General features: G+C 52.0%; 7 protein-coding genes across 7 annotated transcripts; 2 read left to right on the top strand and 5 right to left on the bottom strand.

The window, feature by feature from the left end:
* Window positions 1–27: 27 nt before the first annotated feature.
* On the bottom strand, window positions 28–777 carry BX661DRAFT_187493 (uncharacterized protein; the record flags this gene model as incomplete). Its single annotated transcript, XM_051537235.1, has 2 exons — window positions 28–377; window positions 507–777. Coding segments are annotated over 2 exons (621 nt in total), but the record flags the coding sequence as incomplete, so codon positions are not given.
* Window positions 778–2672: 1895 nt separating this feature from the next.
* On the bottom strand, window positions 2673–4669 carry BX661DRAFT_187490 (thiamine pyrophosphate enzyme, N-terminal TPP binding domain-containing protein). The gene has a single exon (XM_051537234.1). It carries the CDS (start codon window positions 4591–4593, stop codon window positions 2923–2925), a length of 1671 nt encoding a protein of 556 aa, XP_051389417.1. The 5' UTR covers window positions 4594–4669; the 3' UTR covers window positions 2673–2922.
* Window positions 4670–7624, bottom strand: BX661DRAFT_187489 (FAD dependent oxidoreductase-domain-containing protein). The gene has a single exon (XM_051537233.1). It carries the CDS (start codon window positions 7223–7225, stop codon window positions 4889–4891), a length of 2337 nt encoding a protein of 778 aa, XP_051389416.1. The 5' UTR covers window positions 7226–7624; the 3' UTR covers window positions 4670–4888.
* A 710-nt stretch (window positions 7625–8334) lies between these two features.
* BX661DRAFT_187487 (mitochondrial inner membrane translocase subunit Tim17/Tim22/Tim23/peroxisomal protein PMP24) lies at window positions 8335–9001 on the top strand. The gene has a single exon (XM_051537232.1). It carries the CDS (start codon window positions 8403–8405, stop codon window positions 8856–8858), a length of 456 nt encoding a protein of 151 aa, XP_051389415.1. The 5' UTR covers window positions 8335–8402; the 3' UTR covers window positions 8859–9001.
* Window positions 9002–9146: 145 nt separating this feature from the next.
* Window positions 9147–14017, top strand: BX661DRAFT_187485 (uncharacterized protein). The gene is made up of 4 exons (XM_051537231.1): window positions 9147–9414; window positions 9613–9829; window positions 10164–12221; window positions 12246–14017. The coding sequence occupies exons 1-4, from the start codon at window positions 9382–9384 to the stop codon at window positions 13526–13528; spliced, it is 3591 nt and encodes a 1196-aa protein (XP_051389414.1). The 5' UTR covers window positions 9147–9381; the 3' UTR covers window positions 13529–14017.
* Window positions 14018–15077: 1060 nt separating this feature from the next.
* BX661DRAFT_187483 (terpenoid cyclases/protein prenyltransferase alpha-alpha toroid) lies at window positions 15078–16238 on the bottom strand. Its single transcript, XM_051537230.1, has one exon. It carries the CDS (start codon window positions 16169–16171, stop codon window positions 15155–15157), a length of 1017 nt encoding a protein of 338 aa, XP_051389413.1. The 5' UTR covers window positions 16172–16238; the 3' UTR covers window positions 15078–15154.
* A 2523-nt stretch (window positions 16239–18761) lies between these two features.
* BX661DRAFT_156186 (SEN1 N terminal-domain-containing protein) lies at window positions 18762–24012 on the bottom strand (the record flags this gene model as incomplete). Its single annotated transcript, XM_051533271.1, has 2 exons — window positions 23904–24012; window positions 18762–23739 (listed from the first exon to the last, which is right to left on the bottom strand). A coding segment is annotated over exon 2 (4974 nt), but the record flags the coding sequence as incomplete, so codon positions are not given.
* Between the last annotated feature and the right edge of the window lie 481 nt (window positions 24013–24493).

Genomic DNA, 24493 nt, shown 5'->3' with positions numbered 1-24493 from the left:
GGCGTAGTTCGAGCGAGCTAGCCTAACGGGCCAGACCGAGTCGGCGTTGATGAGCTCTTCCAAAATAGCCAAGTCGCTGGCCGGCATGTGCTTGGAGCCAGATGAAAGCTGCTCCATGGCCCGGTGAACAATATCAGCAACCATAGCCGCCCTCTGCTTGTATTCTGCAGCCACTGGTGCTGCCAGTTCGACGACGCTGGGATGTGGTCCACTGAGGTGTCGCTTTAACTCGCGCATAGCCGGCTCCATACGCTCAAACATCATTTGCCTTTCCGATGAGCTGGGCTTGGCATCAACGTGGGCGTTGCTGGGACAAGGGCCGGGTGCTGTGTCGGCCTGCTTGTCACCAGCTGGACTGCCTTCTTTTGTGTTGCTGCCTACAAAACAATTTCGTAATAATAAAATGCTGTTAGTATGTTGTGAGCGCACCAAAGCACCTTACGCTGGCCGCAAGGATATGTGTCGGCATACACAACTGTCTGCAAATAAAACAAACAAGCACTTACTATCAGACGGCGTAATAGGCACAGGCTGGGCTTTGTTCTGGCGTGGGGCTGCTTTCTTCTTGTACACGCGTTTTCTGTTGTTTTGCGGCTGCGCGGAGTTTGCAGCAGTATCCGCGTTTCTCTTTGCTCTCTTGCCTGGCGGTGCCTGCTTGGAGGCCGCGGCTGCCTTTCTCTTTGTGTTTGTTGGCTGAGAAGCGTTCATCTGTCGCCTCTGCCGCTTTGCGGTAACTGGCTGCGCACAGTCGTTTTGACGGACTCTCTTTGTCGGCATGTTTAGAATATGTGTGAATTAAACAAAAGGTGATGCTGGTTTGCGAAGCGTGTAACTATTGAAAATATATCAAAAGAATTTGAACGGAGAAGAAAAAGGAAAAAAAGAGAAACAGTTATGCGCGTGATGATTTGCAATAACAAAATACAAACAAAATTAATGGTAAATATTTTAATCTTTGCGTTCCGCAACACTAATTCAGGACAGCCGCCTCAACTACCGCGCACGACACAATCCCTCACATTCGGAAACCACCACCACTGTCCCCTCGATAGCTATAAACGCAGCTCCGCCGCCCATAGCAAGGGAATTATTGTGGATTACTCGTTTAATGTTTTATTGGGTTTTTATAATAAGAATCGCACCAAGGTACTGTGTCAAAAATGGTAAATATTTTGGTTTTTGTTTACATTTGGCAAACAAATATTCAGCGCTTGTCTTTTATTTGCATCTATGATTCTTTTTGGACCTTGCAAGCAGTTGTATAGCAAGCAGCTTATTATATCTGCTGCGGCTGCTCCTTCTGCCTGGCGTACGAGTCAAAAGCGCAGCGAGCTGCCGTGTAGATAGATAGTCGTCAAAAACCTTCTGTGGTCGACTTTTCCTTTTCTATTCTTGTTTTATTTTTTGCATTTCTGTCGCTGTGTTCTTGGCGTTAGAGGCGCACAAGTATTCCTTCAAATGCCCCTTTCTCTTTGCTTCTTGCTGTAATCCCATTTACTCCTGTTTTAGTGCTTGGGTCTTGTCCTTCTCTCTGTCGCTCTTTCCTCTTTCTTTCGGTCATTCAACTTTTGCCCATTTGGCACTTTTATTTTCACTTTAGCGCTTTTCGAATTTGTGCATTCGAATTTCGGTTTCTTTTTGTTTGTCTGTTTGCTGCTCCACTGTTGCCCTCGCCAGACCGCTCGTGTGGAGATGCGCTTTCTCTGTCACGCTTGTGCGCACACTGCTGGTCTACCTTGTCTTACTCTATCACCGCTCCCTCACACCCGCTCGCTCCTCTGTTTGTGTCTGTTGCCGCAGCCCGCTTTACCACTTGTGAGAATGTGGCCCACAGCTGCCGCCTTTGTCGGCAATTGGGAGTGTCACGCTCTGCACATTTGTTCCTACCCGTCATGTCTCTCGTACATTTTTTGTCTCTCTCGCGCTTTTCTTTGTCTCTCTCGGCTTTGCTCTGTTTTTCTTGTTTGCCCGGCTGCCTCTTTTTGCACCTATATTTGTCCCTGGCTGACCCTTGCCCTTGTGAGTGTTTATCGCTGTGCTGGTTTGTTGCTGCTCAAAGAAGATACTTGGAGATTGATGGCGGAGCCTGAGACCGAGTGGATATATTGTGGCTGACCGCCTATAAGCCACGGATAGCACCATTGCATGGCGTGCATGTCTTTTTTTCTTGTACACAGACAGCCACGCGCACGCATTTGTGTCATTTCGCTCTTGCCTTCATCGATATTGGATCCTGATCAACTCACGACCTGTGAGCTGCCCTCATCTTGCTCAGACATTTCGCACTCTAGCACCACGCTTTGCCATCACTGTTTTTTCGTTTATTCGGCGACTGTTGTGCACTTCTGCCTTGGTTGGCAGTTGAAGACTGCTCACTCAGGCACATGTGTGTGCCTGCTTGTCTTGGCTACCTGCATGCTTCACTGAGCATTGCTGCTCTTTCCACTTGCTCCCGCAGTTATCAATGACCATTCATTTGGTGATGACAAGTTCCTTCCCCCTTGTCTCAGTTACACGCGCAAATGCTGTGCTGCTTAACTGTTGATGGCATAAAATCCGATGCCGCGTCCTCACTCCATGTTGTGCTGTATCGAATTCATATTTCTTGGTCATCATTGAATTGTGCTCATCAACCCGAAAACGTTAGCTTTTTCTTTTATCGATTCACATTGTTTTTTAGTTTATTGTATTTGTCACAGTTACGGCATATGGTGTTACATGTTGCCTTACTGAGATTAATTGATTACCCGCGTGGCAATTAAGAAATGATGGTAGGTTTTTATTATAGTTTATTTGTACACCAGGGGAACATAAAAGGTGTGGCTGTCGGGCAGCCAAGAATTGTTCTTGGAGGAAATAAATATCCTTATTTGGTTTATACCCCTTTGTAACAGATATATTGAGATATTAAAATTAGAGTATTTATTTGGACATCCATGCAAAGTCCAACTTTTGGTGACCGCCAGGAGCAATCAGGCAATTGATCAGCGACAATCCTTTATGCCCTAACGCCCTCTCCACAGCACCACCCAACTCCTCGGGGGTCCTAACCAACTCACCCCTAGCGCCTACAGCCTGCGCAATCATCTCGTACCGAACCTCCGGTGTCAACGAAGTAGCTGGTACTATGCCTCTCTGATCCAACTCATTAAATTCGTCCTTCTCAAATCCATAGTATATCCCGTTATTGTTAATTACAATAACCACCAGGGGCAAATGACTACGCACAGCAGTCTCCAATTCCATAGCGCTAAATCCGAACGCGGAGTCACCGACAATAGCAACAATATGCGACGAAGGGTAGTGCAGCTGCGCGGCAATGGCAAATCCCATGCCGACACCCATGTTTGCATATGTGGCGCAATCCAGGCGGCGTCGAGGGAGTTGGAAATCATACACAGTGCGCGCAATATCCATCGTATTAGCACCCTCACTGATTAAAACGACGTCCTCGGGCAGTCTGATCTTGATCTCGTAGAACGCCCGATAATAGGTCATGGGCAACACATCCGAGTGGTACTTGATCTCCTGCTTGGCGACATTAGCAGAAGCATGGCGGGCTAACTCTGCGACAAAGATGTTATCCTCAGGGTTGGGCACAAATGGACCATCGAGGGCATCTATGAGCTGGCGGACAACCAGGGGCAGATGACCTTGGAGACAAACATCCACAGGCGTGTTGACGCCCATTTCTTCAGCACACACGTCGACCTGGATAATCTTGGCATTGGGGTTGAAGCGCTTGCCAAAGTGTAAAATCCAATTAACGCGCGCGCCCAGCAGCAAAACAACATCAGCGCCCTTGAGTGCCCCCGATCGCGCACTCGATGCATTGCGCGGATGAGCATCCGGCACAACACCCTTGCCCATTGGTGTCGGGAGGAACGGCGCCTGATAGACATTAATGAGCTCGCGGATCTCTTTTTCAGCCCTAGCGTACGCCGCGCCTTTGCCCACCACCACGAGGGGGCTTTGGGCCTGCTTCAGCAGCTCGACGGCTCTGCGGATGTCCTCAGGATCAGCCTGCGCAAACGTCGGCCGCACCTCCCTGACAACCCGCACATCACCCGATGATACCCGGCCCTGGATGAAATCCGCCGGCAGGTCCACATATGCAGCCCCGGGTCTTCCCACAATGGAATGCCTGAATGCCCTCTCAATGATGTCCGGAATCTGCCCGATGCTCGCCGGTCTCTGGGCAAACTTCGTGTAAGGGCGGCACATCTCCACCTGCAAGCACTCTTGGAAGGCGCCGGAGCCCTCCAAGGAAGTCTCGCAGGAGCCGCCAATGAGGATGAGCGGCCAGGTGTTGACTTGAGAGTTGATGACGCCAGCCAGTGCGTGTACCACGCCGGGGCCCGAGACTACCAGACAGATACCAGGCTTTTGGTTGAGGAAGCCCCAGGCGGAAGCTGCGTAGCTGCAGGACTGCTCGTTGCGGAAACTTATGAATTTGATGCCTTCCGCTTGGATGGCCTCGGCCACTTCGACCACTGGGATACCGACAATGCCGAAGACGACAGTGACGCCTTGTTGCTTAAGCGACTGCGCAACGATCTGAGCACCGGTAAGAGTGGTGGCAGCGGTAGACATTAATGAAGAGACAGTTATAAATATATTATTCTGACAAACAGTGTTGGCAAAAAACCGGTGTAAATAGTATAATAGATGTAAAAGAAAGATTTGAGAAGGAAAAGTTAACGTGTGTTTAGGCCTTCAATTTCCAGTTTATAAAGCAAGAGCAGGGACAGGGATCAACACCAATCAAAAATTATCGCGTCATACCCCCAAGCAATAGCGTAAACGAAACGGAGGATCAACGCGACGCCTAATCCTTGCTGCATTTATCAAGAGTTCATCGATAAAGTCGATAAGGTCAAATACTCACTTAGACGCCACCGCCGCTGCGATAAGTGGGGATCTGATTGAGATTCAGATCCTCCTTAGGCGCACGGCCTTTCGAATTAACGGCCTCCTTAATCTCGCGCAAGATATCGAAGATCTGCTCAAACTCAACGTGGCTTCCGGGGTCCGTATGCTCCACACGGGCAGCGCTCAAATACGAAGTGATGCCTCCCTCGGGCACAGGCACGTTAATGGAGTCAAACAACGGCTGAATATCCTTGACCTCGATGTGACCATCACCATCCAAGTCAAACTCGGAGAAGGCCGCCAGGATAGCTCCAATCTCCTCGGCAGAGAAAATACCGCGGCGGTAGTATGAGGCCGGATCAAGGAAGTTCAGCGTAGCCGTAGTCTGCATGTTGACCACTCCCTGGCGCGCACCAGCAGCAGTAGCAGCAGCAGATGACTTTGGCTGCTCATCAAGGATCGAGTCAGGCAGGCCCATTGTGGTCAGGAACACCAGAGCCTTCCTGGCCTCCTTCGCCTTACGCTTGTCGTCCCACTTGAGCTCGGCGGCCATCAGCTCGATGACGCGCGGGATGGACTCGCGTGCAGCCTGGGCGTCCAAGAAGGCCAAGCGCATGCGGCGCGCAATAACGTCGACAGCGGACAGTGCATACTCGTACTGCACAGCGTAACGCACCTCGGCGTCGACGAACGGGTAAAGCGGGTGAATGCGCTGGCTCTGGGCACCGGCATGGTCAGCCAGTGCGCAGACAGCCCAGGCGCGGTCTCCGTAGTTGTGCGCCAGGTGCTTGGCGACCTCAAGGTCGATGCCAAAGTTCTGCACGAGCTTGATGAACATGGTGTCGGACCATGCGTGGGATCCAATCAGCCGCACATTCTCAGTCTGGCAGTCGCGCAGAGGCTTGAGCGAGTGCAGGCTGATAGCGCGGTCGATGGTCTCCTTGGCCATTTCGCGGTACGTCGTCCACTTGCCGCCGGCAATGGTGATCAAACCAGAGTCGGACTCGTGAATCATATGGTTGCGCACCAGATCCTTGGTGTTGGCCGCCTTGGGATCGCGCACCAGGGGCCGGATACCTGACCATGCGGCCAAGACGTCGCCGCGGCGGATCTTGACGTCGGGCGACAGGAAGCGGCGGATCTCCGAAAGAATCCACTCAATCTCCTTCTCGCTGGGCTTCGGGTCAGCCTCCACTGAGCACAGCGTGTCCGTGGTACCGGCAACAACACCACCCTCCCACGGCAGGAAGAAGACCACACGGCCGTCGGTCGTCGCCGGGTCCAGCATGCCCATGTTCTTGGGGCTGAAGTACGAGGGCAGCACCAGATGCACGCCGGAGCTGGGCGCCACAATGTCGGCCATGGTCGGGTCGTCCATCTTCAGGATAGCGTCGGAGAACGGGCCTGTGGCATTGATGACGCTGCGCGCCTTGACCGCCCACTCCTCGCCAGTCTCGTTGTCGCGCACCATGGCGCCGCGCACACGCTCAATTCCGTCAACCGTGTCTTTGATCAGCGACGTCACTTCGACGTGGTTGGCCACCACGGCGCCGTGCGCAGCCGCTGTCACAGCCAGCGCCGCGTTCATGCGCGCATCATTGTGTTGGCCGTCAAAGTACACCAGTGAGCCCACAAGCCCCTGAGCGCGCAGCATCGGGAAGCTCTCGATCGTCTTGCCACGGCCCATCAGGTAGCTGCTCGTGATTCCCTGCTTGCCAGCCAACAGATCATACATCTTGCATCCAATCCAAAAGTACGGCAGCTGCCACCAGGTGTAGACTGGCAGCATGATCGGCAGCTCGTTACTCAAATACGGTGCAATGTTCAAGAAGGTCTTACGCTCATGCAGCGCCTCCCTGACCATCTTCCATTGCTCGTAGTCCAGACCCATGATGGCCTTCTGCAGGTACCGCACGCCGCCATGCACCAGCTTGGTAGACTTTGACGAGGTGCCCGATGCAAAGTCATCGCGCTCCACCATAGCCACTCTCAGCCCTCTGGTGGCCGCATCCAGCGTGCACCCGGTTCCTGTGGCGCCGCCACCGATGATCAGGACGTCAAACTCGCGCTCCTCCGCAGTCTTGTTGTCCGCCCCATCACGGCTCAGGCCCTTCAGGTCGTTGAGCATTTCTTCGCGCTTGGGCGGGGTCCAGAAGGCGTGTGGCCGCATTCCGGGGGGTGTCGGGGTCTCTAGGGGGTCGGCGTAGATCATGTTAGAGGAGGATGGAAGTCTTGGGCTAAATTGCTTGCCAGCGCGATTCTGGTAATACTGTGTTCCCGCGTAGAGCGTGCCTGCTGCCATTGCACCGGCCGCTCCGTACTTGAACGCTTTGGCTGTGTGTTGCCGCCACATTTTTGTCTTGTATAGATATGTAAAAGCGGATGTAAAACGAATGTAAGCGTTTTGCTGTAAGAGCTGGAGAAAATAATATAAAAAACTAAAGAGAGGAAAGAGAAGAGATAGATATCTCTTATCGGGCTTGGAGATATAAATCCGGAGAGGACTATGAAGTTACAAAATCTGAGAAGCAACAGGTTGGGCGCGGTGAGAGAGGCGACGGACAAATAGAAAACGCGCTCCTTGCGTTTCTACAAATGAATGCTATTTCAATATGCGCCTTATCGATTTTTTTTTTAAAAAAAAGCGACAGGCCATTGTTGCGCTTTTTTTACTTGCATTCCAGGCCCTTCAATGATAAACAATAAACAAAATGCCACATTTTATATTCCCTTTTGAGCACCTGCTTATTTCCGCACGTGCGAAGTGGGGTTGGATGATCAGACATTTCAGTTCCACCCTGTGGCCTCTCTTATTTTTAATTCCGTGGATGAGGGTGGCACTTGGTTCTTTCTGCCCGGCGGCCGGGCTTGGCTTGTATACCAAGGGACAATCCTAAAGTTTAAAAAAAAGTGAATGAGATCATCCTGCCTAATCTGTACATACACGCGAGTGTAGAAGAAAATATATTTAGTTTTACTTGGAGGGGGGACGTTTGCTGGCTGAAGGTTTAACAATACTTATTTCCGCTCTGGCCACCGGCTTCACTCTGTCCAAAAATGTATAAACCAAACGGGCTTTCACTGGGCAGTAGTTGCCCGATACGTCGTCAACCATGTGAATTAACAGTTTTTATTTTTGGCTTTTGCCAATGCCAGATGACACAAAAGACGCAAGACAGTGGTGGATCGGCTTTCCATCTTCGGCTGTTGTCAGTTGCATAAATTTGCGTCAAAGCTGCACTGTGCTCCCCCGGTCACGATCCCCAATACGTACAGAGGAAAAAAATCCGTCACGCCACAAATATCCGACCACGATCCATCAACCCATCCACAATCCGCTGATTATTTAATTTCCAATCGCGCGAAAGGCGAAAAGCAGAAAAATTTAATTACCCAAAAGATAAACCAAAAAACCTCGAAATTTCGAATTGCTCGCCAAATTCCAAGCCTTCTTGTTGCTTACCAAACCAAAAAAATATTTCTTGTTCCAATTTGTATATTACCAGCTATTTATTTCAATATTTAAAGAAATGTCCAATCCCTTCACACGCATGCCCTCGCAGGACGAGCGAGCAGCAGCGACCAAAGTGACGGACTCGTGCGCCTTCAAAGCTGGTTTCAGTGGCATAGCTGGCTACGGTATCGGGCTTATGTTTGGCCTCGTCCTCTCTGGTATTGAATTTTCCTCACCCGTCGACACTACGGCGTCAACCAAGCAGCAGATCAAAACTGTTATCAAGGATATGGGAAATAAGAGTTTATCTTCAGCGAAAAATTTTGCCATTATGGCTGCTATTTATTCGGGGTCAGAGTGTATGATTGAGAGTTATAGGGCGAAGAACGATATTTATAATAGCATTGGTGCTGGTTGTATTACTGGTGGTACGTTGGCTGCAAAGACAGGGCCTAGAGGGATGGCTGCTGGATGTGCTGGCTTTGCTGCGTTTTCTGCCGGTATCGACTGGTACATGCACAAGGACGACTAATGAGAGGCGCTATGTATAAAGTATTTTATCACCATTTTAAAAATAGACACGTTATTTACATACAAAAACACAAACACGTGCATGAATTTGCTTGCTTATTGACTATATCCAGGCCTAATTTTGTTTTTAAAACTCAGTTGCCAGTGCACGTTTAAATAGCAAATAAAATGAGGGACGACAAATCCATATTGTTGGGATTAGCCTTAGGCTTTAAAATTAGCTGCAAACGTGACATCTTAATCCCTCTTCCTCCATTCAAGGTTAAGCGGTACAGACAGAGAGATGGTCACCGGATATATACTCGCGTAGAACAGGCAAACTTTGCTCTTCTTTGGTGAGCTTTGTTGAATTTATCGCTCTTTCTCTTTCTTTTTTAATTTAAAAAGCTTTGAATTTCCATTCGTCATCTCGTTGTGTTTTCCTTCACTTTTTGTTTTTTTTATTTTTTCACCTTCTCAACATCTTTTTTGTTAAAAATATATAATAATACTTTGACGCGCTTGAGCCAATAAATTCTCACCCAATGCATGCCTCTAGCAATTCGGGTCACACTGGTGTACGTTTTCTTGAAACAAAACAAAAACGCAAATTCAAATCTGTCTACTTGCACTAGCTCATTTCGACCTGGCCCAGCATACAAAAAAACCCAAATAACCTGTAATTTTTCTTCTTTTGGCACCAGTGTGCACATACACACCTACACTTTTAACTAAACCCTTGGCTTTTTTCAAAATGTTTTTTTTACTCTTTTTAGGACTTGGATAGCGCAATCAGCAAGGTTCGCGAAAAGCTGGACAAGGAGAGAAATATGCTCGAAAAGACGCGCCAGATAGCCACGCAGGTTAGCAACCCCAATGCAAAGGCTGACGCTCACGCGATGATTGCTGAGGCTGAGCAGCGTGTCACCTATCTCGAGGCAGAGTTCCGCCGGTTGTCGCAAAAGAAGGATGACCGCAATAGCATAAAGTCAGGTACAGCAGCATTATTTCATGCATATATGCCTCAATACCAATTTTCATGCGATGTTCAGCCTTTATTTTTTTCTACTTTGCGAGAATGTACAAAAAAAACATGCTTTTGTTTATTTTTGGATTATTCGCGCGCATGCAATTGGCTGCCAATCTCGCTCATCCATCCCTCTTCTCCCCCTATCCACGCACTCCCCCAGTCATAAAAAAGGATGATGATGTGTATAGCTCAATGCGTCCGCCTACATTGTTCACATTATTTACATTTATTGCATACGCACTAACCAAGTCTGTTACCAATTTCTCGCTGTCGGGATTCTCTCATTTTTATTCGTAGGCGGTAACGGAAGCGTTCTTGACAACGGCTCTCCCACCAGCATGACGGCCTCTGAGAGGAGCGGCGGGCGCCCGCACTCGCAGTCGTTCTCCAAGTTAGACCTGCGGAAAACGTCATCCCACCTGTCAGTGCACAAGATCTCGCTCAAAGTGCACGAGGTTGCCTACAAGCTTGAGGTTGAGCGCAAGATTCGCGACAACGCCAACCGCATCCGCCGCTTGTACAGCAACGACTACCGCCAGGGCAGCAAGGACAAGATAGCACAGATCACAGACTCTGACCGCATTCTTCACGAAACCAACGATCGCATCCGGCTGCTCGAGTACTCTCTCAAGATGTACCAGTCCTTGTACGTGGACTACGCCGACGATGATGACGAGACCGTCAACGAGGACGAGTACTCTGGGGGGCTCTACCAGCCGGCCATGCGGCGGCCGATCACTGGAAAGCTGCAGCTTCGTATCCATCGTGCAAAGAATTTGCGCCGCGCGCCTATTCATACCAGGTCGTTCCGCAGCCCGCAACAGTTCGTTGTGGTCAAGATTGACGGTCGGGCCTGTGGCACGACGCCAATAGTCAGGGACTCAGTGTTCAATTACTATTTTGAGATCGAGGTCAAGAAGGCGTCTGAGGTTGAGCTGTCTATTTTTGAGCGCGGCGACAAGGACTACCTGATTGGCCTGATGTGGATCCGGCTGTCTGAGATCTACGAGGACATCCGCAAGAAGGAGATCATGGCCGAGTCGTCCAGCGGCTGGGCCACAGCCGACCAGATGGCCAGGAGCACGCAGCCCCAGCAGCCGCCCCACTTCAACAGCCCCAGCCCTAGCATGGCCTCTCTAGGCCACACGAACCACCCGGGCTCCATGTCGCCCGCTGTCCCGCGCCTCTCCGACGCCATGGGACCCGGTGTGCTCAGCGAGTGGGACGTCGAGTCGCAGGGCCAGATCGAGCTCTGGATGAACTTTGTCAAGGACACGACCAAACGCCGCCAACAATCGCGTCTCGGCCGCAAAGCCGCCGTGCGCAAGCGCCGTGGGCCTTGTACCGAGATGTGCGGCCATCATTTTTACCCTCTGCATACGTACTCGATCATGAAGTGCGCACTGTGTAACGACCACATTGTCAACGAGGTCGGGCAACAATGCGATGACTGCCAGCTGTTTGTGCATCAGAAATGCGTTGGCCGCGTGGTTGCCCACTGTCACTACGACACAAACAACACGGAGGAGGTTGTTGAGCTTGGACATCGCATTCCGCATCGCTGGGAGATGTCCACCAATATTGGCGCCAACTGGTGCTGCCACTGCGGTACCATGCTGCCCATTGGACGTCGGGCGTGCAAATGCACGGAGTGCGAGATGACTTGCCACCAGGGGTGCAAGAAGTACGTGCCTAATTTGTGCGGTCTCGATATGGTCAAGGCCAGTGCCATGATTTCGGAGATTAAGCGCGCAAAGGGAGCCGCTGTGCCCCAACCAAAGGTCCTGAACAAGCGCGATACGATGGCCAAGAAGCCCGGCCAGTCTGGTTCTCTGCTGGCACCGTCGGCTGACGACCAGGTGGCTGCCATCCAGAACCGCCTCGAGCAGATGCCAATGCCCTCGGCAGCAGCAGCGACGGTGGCCGGATACCAGCAGCAGTACCAACAGTCGCCTTCGCCTATTCCCTCGAGGCTGAGCCAGGGCGGCGCTTCCAGCCACCAGCGCAATAACTCTAACGAGTTTGTACCAATCAAGTCGGCCCCGCCGCCCCAGCAGCAGCCTCAGCAGAGACCCTTGTCTGCGGGCCAGCCGGCTGACCATCGTCTGAGCCAGGTCGGCACTGGGTATGCGCCGGTTAACGTGCAGCCGCCCAGCTACTACCAGCAGCAGATTCAGCAGGCAAAGTCGCACTACGTCCAGCAGCAACACCCCCCACAGCAGCAGCAGCCGCATGGGTACGCTCCCCCCAGGCAGCAGAACGCCGGGTATCCTCACAACAGCCACCAGCAGCAGCCGCCGCAACAGCAATATCAGCAGCTCCGTGTGGACAGCATCCCGCAGCTCCGTGTGGACAGCATCCCGCAGCTCCGTGTGGACAGCATCTCACAGCAAATGTCGCCCCAGCAGCAACAGCAACAGCTCTACCAGCAACAGCAACAACAGCAGCAGCAGGGCCGCATGTCTATGTACGGCACCGCTGCCAGTGCTGGTGCTGCTCCTCCTGTTTCAGGCCGTCCCAATTCAATGCTGCCAGGCGTGAGCTCCGAGATGAAGCAGCAGATCTACCAGGCCATGCAGCAGCCGACAGAGGCACCCCTCGGTTCCATTGCTCTCACATCCAACCAGCCGCCTCGCAAGGTCGGCATCAACGACTTCAAGTTCATCAAGGTTCTGGGCAAAGGAAACTTTGGTAAGGTCATGCTGTCTGAGGAGAAGAGCACCTCCAAGCTGTACGCCATCAAGGTCCTCAAGAAGGAGTTTATCGTTGAAAACGACGAATTCGAGAGTACTCGCTCTGAGAAGCGTGTACTCCTGATTGCCAACAAGGAAAGACATCCGTTCCTGATCGGTCTGCATTCGTGCTTGCAGACAAGCAACCACATTTTCTTCGTCATGGAGTACATCTCTGGTGGTGACCTGATGATGCACGTGCAGAAGCTGGGCACTTTCGGCGAACGCCGGGCCAAGTTCTTTGCTTGCGAGATCCTCCTCGGCCTCGCATACTTCCACAAGGCCGGCATCATCTACCGCGATCTCAAGCTCGACAACATTCTTCTTGACAAGGAAGGCCACGTCAAGATTGCTGACTACGGCCTGTGCAAGGAAAACATGGGATATGGGCAGACGACCATCACGTTCTGTGGCACGCCTGAGTTCATGGCTCCCGAGATCGTGCTCGAGCAGCGGTATGGGCGTGCTGTCGACTGGTGGGCCTTTGGCGTCCTGATCTACGAGATGATCCTTGGCACATCGCCATTCCACGGCGAGGACGAGAACGAAATATTCGAGTCCATCCTCGAGGACGAAATCCTCTACCCCGTGCGCATGTCCCGCGACTCCGTGTTCATTTGCCAGGCGCTGCTCGAGAAGGATCCTTCCAAGCGCCTTGGGTCGAGCCCTAATGACGCAGAGGATATCATGAGGCACTCGTTCTTTGCTGGTGTCAACTGGGACGACGTACTCAACAAGAAGATCCCCCCTCCATATGTGCCCGATATCCGCGGTCGCCTGGATGTGTCCAACTTTGACCCAGAGTTTACAAACGAGAAGCCCGGTCTGACACCAACCAACACTATTATCGACACGCACGACCAGAAAGAGTTTTTGGACTTTGACTACGTCTCTCCATGGGCCGGCATTGCCGAAAAGTGGACGCGCTAGATAAAGAAAAAGAAATAACGATTCATTTTTTTTGGCCGAGCCTTTAAAACAACTATACTACTGCCATCATTCTTTAATTTTCATATCATAATACATTCCTAATACCCTCATAACAATAAATGTGCTTAATATTTCTATTTTTCAAAAATAAAATAAAATAAGGCATCTCAGCTAGTTTGCTGGTGCAAAGTGGGTTGGGTTGCATGATCCGTTTTTGGGGCACACAACCTCGCAGGTGAGAATCTTTGGGCATGGCTTGGTCGCGCACGGCTTTTTTTGCTTCCTGCATTCTTCCAGAACTGCTTTATTATTGCAATTCCACAGGCATATCGCTACATTCACTATTACCTCCATGCAAAACCGACCAGAGGGACATACCTTCGAAAGTTCAGCATCGTAGCACTGGCCAAGCTCCGAGCAAATATTATTATTAGCATCAACGGCATTTTTGGCGTCATTGTTAGCCGTGTCCCCAGAGTTGGCAACATACACAAGAGCTCCATAGGACGCTACAACAAGTGCAAACACAATGGCAGAAGAGCGAATAAACATGGATGTAGAAATAAACCAGTTTGGTATTAAATGTCAAATATGTATTACACTTAAGGTAAATAAATGTATTTTAGAATTTCCAGACACTTATTGCGAAAGTCCAGATTTTTAAGCAGGGGATTTTCAAAATCCGTTTTTCACGCAAAAAGGTATCTTCAGAGTCAGCTGAACCTGAGTCTACAGCGACACCCAATACTTTATTTAGGCCAAAGCTTAGGCCAAAGCGCGTGCGCAAGGATCCATCTGCCCCTGCTTCTTCTATTCAAAAGAAGCAGCGAACTGGTTAATATCGTCAGCCATAGTGGTCTATTTGCCACTAATTCCTAAATACCTATCAGGTTGCTATGCAATCTGAATGGGAAGGATGTCAATTTGCAGGATACTTGTAGTCTCATTCTTTTATTTGGTGTATGTGAGATATGGACGAATAAAATGGACGCAAGACGAATTTTGCATTTTTATATTCCGCTTGCTTGCGAATAAATTTGGAAACATATTTTATTTTATTTTAAAATATATACACAGCATTGCTTGAATGCTGTTTCACTACATATCCCCACTTGTCAATAGAAAACGCCACCACGAATTAATTCGCTTGTTTTTGATAGCAAAAATTGCTGCGGTGCGCGATATTTGTACAAAATACATAGTCTCTTTGCAAATTACACATTTTTCGCACCTCTAATTTATTTCGCCAAGCATGAGCACATCCCAAAGTTATTTATTATGCCATGACATTGGAAAACACATAGTGCTCAATACAACGCCACTCAGTTGAAGAAAAAAATAGCATCCGACTTTAGATTTAACTGTAAAATATGTCATAGTTAAGGCGTATGGCTTTGCATGTTGCCTTACTAAGATTAATTGATTACACGCGTGGCAATTAAGAAATGATGATGGGTTGTTATTATAGCTTATTTATATACTCTCCCTGGCATATAAGGAATGGCTGTCGGGCAGCCAGGAATTGTTCTCCTTAGGAGAAATGAATATCCTTTCTTTAATTATACCTTTTGTAACAAATATAACAAATCATAATTATTATCTATTTGCACGAAAACGTGCTGTCAATCAGTCCTTCCACGACTTGGGCAGACGGTCCACCCAACTGCGCAAACCAGCCTTCTCAATGACGCTGACGGGCATGCAGTACACAGGATCAACCTCAACCAGCGGGTACTTGTCAAACCCAGCAAGAGACAGCCCGGCAATACCAAAGCACGTATGGTAGACATCAGCGACATCCCCCGGGCGATCAGCAATCCCACCGACATCCGCGTCCTGCGCGGACAAGATAAATTCGCACAGCCTATCCCTCTCAATCCAATGCACCCTGCCCAAAATCTGCAAAGACGACAAGACCCACCATGAGTAGCATACGTCCTCAAGCTTCTGCGGCCTGCCATTCAGCCCGCCAGACTTTAATTGGCGCTCGGATAGCCACCGAGACAGCCTCTCGCGGTCAACTAAGTCCAATCTTCCGGCGATCGCTAGGGCCGCCAGGCAGGTAAATATCTGGGCCGAGTGCGACTCTCCGCCGGGCCCGCTCCCAAACCCGCCGTCGTAGTTCATTGACCGGCGGACGTAAGACACCACACCGTCCACATTGATCCTGTCCACGGCGTCAAAGAATGACAGGATGGCCAAGGAAATAAATGCAAATCGTGTGTCCTTTTCACCCCAAGAGTCGCCGCTCACGTCTCCCGTCACAGGGTCCTGCAGTCCGATAACGTAGGAAATGACAGAGGCGGCGGACACTTTGTCCAGGGCATCGCACATAACCAGTATTTGAACTGCACTCATTGTGTACAGCAAGTGTGAGTCATGCCCGGTGTGCCCGCCAAACCCGCCATCGCTATTTTGGCATTTCAGAACGTATTCAATGACGCCTTGCCGGTCTAATGCGTCTTGCTTGCCCAGCAGATGCAGGGATACGAGCCCCCAATAGATGCCGCTGATGCGCAGGTGCTCAGACATCCAGTATTCAATCTCGTCGTGCCGTTTGTCGAGGTTCTTGATGTACTTTACATGCTTGTCCACTAGCAGTCCGCCGTAGCAGCGTTCAGCGAGTTGCTCAGAATCGGTCATTATTTTGATGTGCTTAGAAAAATTTGAATTTATCGGATTGTGATAATGATATTTTAAACGAATAACAGATATATATAACTGCTCTCTTTTACAAAAAAAAACATCACGTGGCGCATCAAAAAATAACCTTATGCAGTGCCTTCAACGCACTTGTGGGAAGAGGCCTAATGGATATCAATAGCGCCTTTCAAGCATCCCAGAAATCAGGTCGTCGCGGTCTACCTTGCCATCGTAGTCCCGGTCACTTCTCGAACGGCGCCCAACGTTCTCCGTGCTGGTGCTAGGCCTGAACAGCCCGCCTTTGCGCCTAGGCCGCTTTACCGATGACGTAGAGGGCGTTCCGGTATCCGACGATCGCTTGCTGCTGTCCTTGGAGTTGCCATGGCGATGTCTGTCTCTTGATCGATCGCGCCTGTCTCTATCTCTGCTGCCATCGCACCTGTCCCGGCTTCTTCTGTCATCACGTCTGTCATCACGTCTGTCGCGATGCTTCTCGCTGCGACGCAAAGGCGACCGACTGCAATCGCGAGAATTACGCCGGTTAGAACGGGAATTGTCCTTTGATAGCGAGCGCGACGGCGGCGAAGATGATGAGGGAGGAAGTGGCAGCGGTAGCATAGGTGGTGGCAGCGGAGGATGGGCAAATTCCCGAAGAACCGCGGGTGGAAGTGACTCAGCCGGCAAAGTGTAATTCAACGGTTTGCCGGAGGGCGCCTTGCCAGTCGCCGATCCGCGCATGCCACCGCCTTGCCCGCCGCGTTTGCTCGGAATAAACAAGCTGCTGTGCTGCTTCTTGCGCTCCAATGCCATCTGCGCATGTAGATTGATTGGTGGTCTAGAGGTGTTGAGGACACGGGTTGGCGAACGGGCCGGGCGCCTGAAAGCAGTGCTCGCCGACATCTGGATGTTGCTTTCGGGTCGAACATCGCCATTGATAGGCTCGTGCGACACCGCATTTGGCTTTTGTGCGAAATGTTCTCTATCGCTGCTAATGCTGCTCGCATTGCTGGGTCTGCGACTGTGGGAGAATTTGCCCTGGGCTGCCACAGATGGAAGCTCTCTGCTCGTGTCAACCTCCATAGCCGAGCCAACAGTTTCATCGGCAGAACTATCGATAGGCGCGTCATCGTGTATGGTTGCTTCGTTGCGCTTCTCCAATGCCAGCTCGTCGATCGCCTCCATGATAAACTCCGACTTGTCGCCCTCGCCATCCACACCACCCTGCGCGTCCGCAGCCTGGTCGCTGAACAAGTTGTCGAACCTTTTCCCCGAATGCACTTCGCAGCCAAACAGTGGCAGTGAGCTCGCTCGCAGCAACCCACGGCTCTTGGAATCCGCAATCAACTGCTTCCAAAGCGGGCTGGATACTAGCAAATCAGCATTTCCCAGGACAAAGAGCGATTTGCGCGCACGTGTCAGGCCAACGTTCATACGCCGCTCGTCAGCCAAAAAACCCACGCCCGAGCCGCCGGCACGCACGCAAGAAAATATAATAATATCTTTCTCCTGGCCCTGGAACCCGTCGACCGTGTTGAACTCGATTGCGTCCATGATGTTCTGCCCAAAGAATCCACGAAACCTGTCGACCAGTTTGCGCAGCTGCTGCTTGTACGGCGTAATGATGCCAATTTTCTGCTTCCAGTAAACGTGCGGATAGTCGGTGCACAGGTTGTATACCAGCTGGATAGCCGCGTTGATCTCGGCCATATTAAACACCGAGTGTGACGAACCTGTCTCCTCCCTGCCGGACGAGATGTTGAAAAATGTGTACGGCGGGAACTTGGCGCTCTTGTGCCACACAGCCAATTGCTTCTTGGCCATCTCTGGGCCGTCCTTTAGCCGCGACTCGTAGAACAGCCGCGACGGGAACACCGAGATCTCCGGGTGCATGCGGTACTGGATGCTCAAGAGACTGACAGACTGTGGCGAGTTCTTCTGGATGCGCACAAACATGCTCTGGTTGTACATGTATTGGGCAGCCATCTGCGAAAGCACCGTCGGCGGCAGCTGGTTGGGATCTCCAACTAGAATGCATCTTTCGCACCCGTACTTGAGCGGAATAAGGCAGGACAGCTCTATGCTCTGCGCGGCTTCGTCAATGATAACCGTATCAAACGTGCAGTTGAGTGTGGTCAGGATCTCGTGCCCACTGCCGCTGAGCGTGCAGCAGAGAATGTCTGTCTTTTGCAAGATCTGCAGCCGCACCTTGTGCTTTGTCGCGTCCATCGTGCGCGTGGCCTCGCGGACCCTGGCGCGTTCGTTGTCGAGCTTTTGGTACAGCGCGCGCTTCTTCTGGTGCGCCTGATGCAGCGTTTCTCGCAAGCCGAGCATCGTCGAAATATCGCTAGATTCGACCTTTGTCATTTTCTCGTTGAGCGACTCTATCTCGGCCATGGTCTCGTTGACCTGGCGGCGCAAGTTCTGCTGGGAATCCATGGCTGTGCGCTGGTCCTGCTTGGCGCTGACCGCCTGGGTTACGATCTTGCCCTCACGCCGACTGCGCCCGGCAATCTCCAGGAGCATGCTGCTCTGCGAGTCGCTGATGCCCTTGTCTTCCGTGATGCTGTTGCTGTCGCCGCCACCGCTGAACGCATTCAGGGCCTTGTCCAGCAAAAAGTCCAGCGTAGTGTCGCGCACTGTGCTGCTGATGCTGTCCGATTGGCCAACGCGCACGACGCGCGGGAAAAAAGTGCGCCCGTCGTCGTTCCGAATGCCACACTTGAGCCGCTTAACAATCTCGTCGACCGCGGCATTACTGGGCGCACAAATCAACAGCTTGTTGTTGATCTTGGGCGCCACGGAAGAGGTGTAATCCGAAGGGTCAGCATTCAGGGCCTCTCTCCCGGCATTTTGCTTGGCCATGGACAGCAACGCGCCAGCCAGGCCCAGAATGGTCTTGGTTTTGCCCGTGCCCGGCGGGCCTTGAATCAGCGTAAACCCGTTGTCGCGCTTGATCGCCGCCGTGACCGCCTCAGCCTGTGGCTGATTCAGCGCGTGGGTCTTCATGCACTTCTGAACTTCTGTCCGGCTCAGCACCTGACCGACATTCGATCTGTGCGGCTGCAAGATCTTCTCAACCAGCTGCTCGTTCAAGTACGGCAACGAGCGCAGAGCCGCGTACTCACGGTGGATCGGCGTGATGCTGAACAGCTTGAGAAAACTCCATGTCGACTTCAGCACCAGAATGTTCAGAAACGTCGCTAGCCGTGCCCCTTCAAAGTACACGCGCACAACCACCTGCCCGCCATCGCGCTTGAACGTGCGGCTCTTCACCATGGCCAGGAACGTCTTGCGGCCGGCAAACTGCCTATTCCCACCGCTGCCGTTGTTGTTGGCAGTCGCGCCCGCAGACTTGCCAATCGCCGGAATGCCCTGGAACTTCCGCTTTTCGCGTTCCATGCTCTCGGCAAAAACCAAAATATCGTTCTCCGATAGTTCCTTCATGTCCGCCAAGTCCAGATTGTAAGTGATTTCCTGAAACGCATCCATGCTCATCCGGGACTCAAGGATAGCCTCGCCAATGTCACTGGACAGGGTCTCCTCCTTGGCACGCTGGAACTGTGCCCAGCTCTCAAGCAGGAGAAGGGGCTCGAGGACCTTGATGTACTGGTCGCAGTCATTGAACCGGTCAGGGATGCGGCAGATATCGGACTTGCGCATCTGCGGCGGGATGTCGCCTGATTCATCGTATTGCCACTCTAGCATCTGGGTGTGCAGCTTGGACATGCTCGGCATTAGGCGTGCCTTGGCCTTGCGCTCGGCCACCGCTCTGTCGCGCGCTTGCTGATCGAAAAATACGCTACCACCGCCGATGGAGCCAAACGTGACACCATGAGCTCCGCCAAGCAGCGGGAGCAGCTTCATTCTCCGCGCTGGCATCTCCTTGACGGGAGTCTTTGCAATCTTGATCAGCCCCGCCAACCCGCCTCCACGCTTATCCGCACCACCATCCTCCTCATCTGAGGAGCTGGCAGAGTCGCTGTCGCCGGACTCTATGAGCTCAATAGATTTGGTACCGCTCTCCTTCTCAAGCTCAATGATGGCCGCCTTGGAGACATTGCGCACATACATGGGCGGCTGCACCTTTGGAGGCGCGCTCGTCTGGGAAAACCTGTCCTCCGCCCACCTGTCAACCGAAACTGTGGCCATGGCGCGAGGCGCCTGGACAATCTGCTTCGGAACAGCCGGTGTTGTCCTTGGAAGGTTCAGTGCCAACCCTTGGCGCTCCTTAGCAAAATTGCTGCGCATCTGGCCCAGCAGCCCGCCGCCCGGTGGCTTCTTGCTCCGCGTTGAAGACACTGTTGCCGCCGACGTCATGCTACCAGCCCGTGGTTTTGCTGCAGCCGCGACGGCCGCGGCCTTGGATTGTGATAGCTGGCTAGTGAGGCTGCCGCTGGATTTTGGTTTCCCGAACCAATAATCCATGGACGACTGCTTGCGGCGAACAGACATCAGCGCATCTTCAGCGGTCCACTGTATTTCCCTGACATCGTCATCAGACTCGTTCGTTGGGGCCTTGCTAATATCCAAAGACGCCACGCCGCGACCAACGTCGGCAGAGGCGGCCGGTAGAGCATACGTGCTGACCCTGCTTGTGCCTTCGGCGGGTACTGTAGATGGCTGGTAAACGGGCTTCATAACGGGCGTTGGCGTGCTCTCATAAGTAGGGCACACGGACTGCTGCCGGACCGGCAGCAGAGCTGGCTCTAAACCTTTTCTGGGCTCTGCCTGCAACTGCTCCTCATCATCAAGGTTACCGAGAATGTCGCTCAGATCGTAATCGTTCATTGCAGCAAATGCGTCCTCGTCGTCGTCGATGATAATCCGAACAGATTTGGTTGTGGAAATAGATATGGATCTCGGTTCCCAGACTGATTGCGATGTGATGGACCGCAGCAGTATGCGCAGCTCGGTTGACAGACGCCCAGTCCTGCCGCTGATCAGCCCCTGGACGGTCTCGACAGGGTACAGCATAGATGTGCCCGGTGTGGCAGCCAGCCCGCTGGCCACCAAACCAAAAGTCTTAATGATTCCAGACGCAACATGCAGCTCGTCATCGCCCTCCAAATAAGTAAACATTCGCGCGACACAGTTGGACAATGCGTCAATGGCCTCAGTCTCGTTCAGCCGCTTGCTGCCCTTGACGAGCCGCACAAAGTTCGAAAACTCGACGGCATTGAGCATGTTGTACACAGTCTGGAAAACAACAAGCACAGAGTCCATGTAGATGCTGCGGTTGTCGATCTGAATGGCATTCTCCGAGCTTGCCTTGAGGATCGAGGCCAGCAAGCCGCAGAATGCAAAAAACAGCCGCGCCATGGCCTCAGAGCTGCCGGGATCAATCAGACCGCTGGCGGCCGATATCGACGACCGCGTAAGCAAGGCAACGTTGGCTGCACAGGTATAGGCTGGCCGACTAAAGTTGACCAGAATCTTGCAGTCGTTAGATATGCCCGCAAGACAATCAACAAAGTACTCGTGATGGCGGTTGAACAGCTCATAACAGACCATGTCACGCTCGGCGTCTCCCAGCTCGGAGATCGACCGTCCGCCGCCCGCGCTGTCTTCGCTGTTTTCAAGGCCACCACTGTCGCCGGACTCGAGTAAGTTGATGCGCAGAATACGTAGCACCACCGCATGGATGAACCTTGCCGGCGACACGAGACATCGCAGCTGGGTGGCGAGCGCCTCGCGTTCAAACTCCATGCGCGTTTCAGCGTCGACGCTGTCAAGGCTGTCGGCCAGGATCTGCAGGAGCTGCTTGGCCATATCGGCGATCGCATCCCTCTTGCGCTCAAACCGCGCATATGATTTTCTCCAAAGAGGCGGAAGATGCCGCGTGAGGTCTGGGGGCAGCGGGTCGAAGAGCATCAGATACGAGGCTGCGAAGAGCGCTCGGTTGACCACGTTGGTATTGTGGGGGTTCTGAAGTACAGCCGCCCACAACTCAGGGAACTGAATCAGCGTGGGAACCGTGCTAAGATTCTCAAAATCATGTTCTTCTAGGACCACAGGGTTGTCGCGAATGCTCTGTGCAGTTACGCTGATCTGGCAGAACGCGTCGTATGTAATTTCCAGGTCCTCACGCAGCATTGTGTCAATAAGCTCCTCGGCCCTGGTGATCAGCATCTCGCTCTGCGACAGCGGGTCCTGACCCTGCGCGATGCCAACGATAGTGCTAAGGTTCTTGTTGAGAAAGTCGCCCAGCACAAAAACACCAAACTCATCAAACTTCTCCACTGTCGGAAGCTTGAAGCAGTGCTTGACGATGGCGATCGCCGTATGCACAGCCAGAGCCAAGTTCGCGAGGGGCACGGTGGAGTCCTGGCGGACAGTAAACAGCAGCCCGTTGAGCAATGCCACAATGGCTGGCGCATCCTGCGGCAGGGCCAGAGACCCGATGAGCGGTGTGACCCACTCAAGCACAGGTCGCAGGTGCCGATTCTGAGTTTCGAGCATGGCGTCACTGTACTCGGCCGTTGTGTCCCCCGCATGGAATCTGTCGCGCACGGCCGGGTGGTTGATGATGAGCTGCACAAAGTCTTTGGGCGTGCAGAACATGGCCTGTGCGACCCGGGGCCAGATTTCCGAGCGGTCGGCGGCGCTGATGATGTCTGAGAATGCGCGTATGGCGTCAATGAACTCAGCGCCCTCGATGCCGAGCAATGCTTTGCAGACAATCGTCGGAAATCCGTCGAGCTGCTCTATGACGCCCTCCTTGACCTTTGCCGTCAGCCGGCCCAACACCACGCGCAGCCCGCGCCAGATGTCGTCAGCTGAAAACTCGAATGTGATGCTGGCCATACCCTCAATCGATTTCTTTGCCACAGCGTATGGGTTTGCAGGGTCTAGCCGGCCGGCCAGCATCTGCAGCACGCCGGCAAAAATAAGAAGCACGGAAGCGACCGGCGTCTGCACGTTCTTGTTAGTCGCAAGTTTGATTGACCGCCACGCCCACGTCCTGATCTTTGAATCTCCACTGAAGCACAGGGTGATAAACCCTGGCAGCAGCACATTGCCCATATTGAGCACATCCCCAGAAGCAACCTTTGATCTAATGTACACGCACGCCGCCGCAGCCACGTCCTGGTAGCACAGCAGGTATCGCCTCTCGTACAGTGCTTCGTAAAGCACAATCCGTGCTGTGCCGTTGTCGCCGATACCAGTTAACCGTGTGAGCTCGCTTTTGACGCGCTGGGCGTCCCACTTTTCCAGCGATAGAAAAAAGGTTTCGACCAATGCCGGATCGTACCGCGTATTGTATCTCTCTCGCAATGCAAATTTTGCTTGGTGATATGAGGCAACACAGGATGTGCACTTGAGAAACTGCTGTGCGAGTGCTTTTTTGAATGCAACCACCTCTTTGCTCTCCTCCAGCGAAAAAAGATGGAGCATTTCGGCTGCTGCTGTGCATGTGGCTGGTGTGCACCACCAGCACTTTGCATCGCCCTGCACGAAATAGAGCAGACCTTTAACTAGGAACTGCTCTGTAAAACTGCTTTCGCCCTCGCGCAGGCGCATGTTGCCCAGTGCGAGCAACAATTCGTCCAATGAAAGAATTGACATTGCTACATGAGAAATAATGGAAATGGTAATGAAAGTGCAAGTTTAGTGTGAATGCATGTGCATGTGTGTGTTTGAATGCCTGGTTTGCGCAGTCTAGACAGGTCAGCAAGCGAGTGCCTGGGAGAGAGAGAGGTTTTGGCCGCGTGTCCGTGTTTGTGAAGCGTACCATTCGACGGGTCTAAATTCAACTGGGGATAAATTTACTTTAAGAATATATTAACAAATGTAAAATTCAGAATGAAAAAAATGGTTTTATTTTTGGAAACTGTTGTTGTAAAGGGGGGAAGTATATGCCCGCAGTGCCGGAGGCGAAATGGTCGGTTTGATCCTGCAACACTGAAGAAAAAAGTAGACTAGAGTGTGCGTTGCACGCGTGCGCAGTAGTTATTCGAGCTTGGTTTTCAAACCTTAATTTACAGTGATCAAATCCGCTAATTTACGAGTAAAATGGCCCTCCAGCCAAAGTGGTCCACAATTTATTCGGTTGCAGGTTAGTCATCCATCATCAATGTATTTAAAATATAATAGGACTGGTAGAATGGTGAATGTTATTTATATGTTGCAAAGTGGGCAGCACTGACTATGGTTTGCCCATTGCAAGAAGCAAGGCAAGCGGTATTGGTGGTGGCAGGGTGTCGGTGTAGCATTTGTTGGTAATGGATTGCAGACATATTGGATACAGATGCTGCTGCTGCTTCCATGTATCCGAGTTCTCGCCACCTGATGATTGAGGTTTGGAATCAGAACCAGAATCAA

The sequence above is a fragment of the Kickxella alabastrina genome (assembly GCF_025024165.1).
Source record: "Kickxella alabastrina strain RSA 675 chromosome Unknown BX661scaffold_25, whole genome shotgun sequence".
NCBI classification, from domain to species: domain Eukaryota; kingdom Fungi; phylum Kickxellomycota; class Kickxellomycetes; order Kickxellales; family Kickxellaceae; genus Kickxella; species Kickxella alabastrina.
This window is presented reverse-complemented; position numbering and strand designations above follow the sequence as displayed.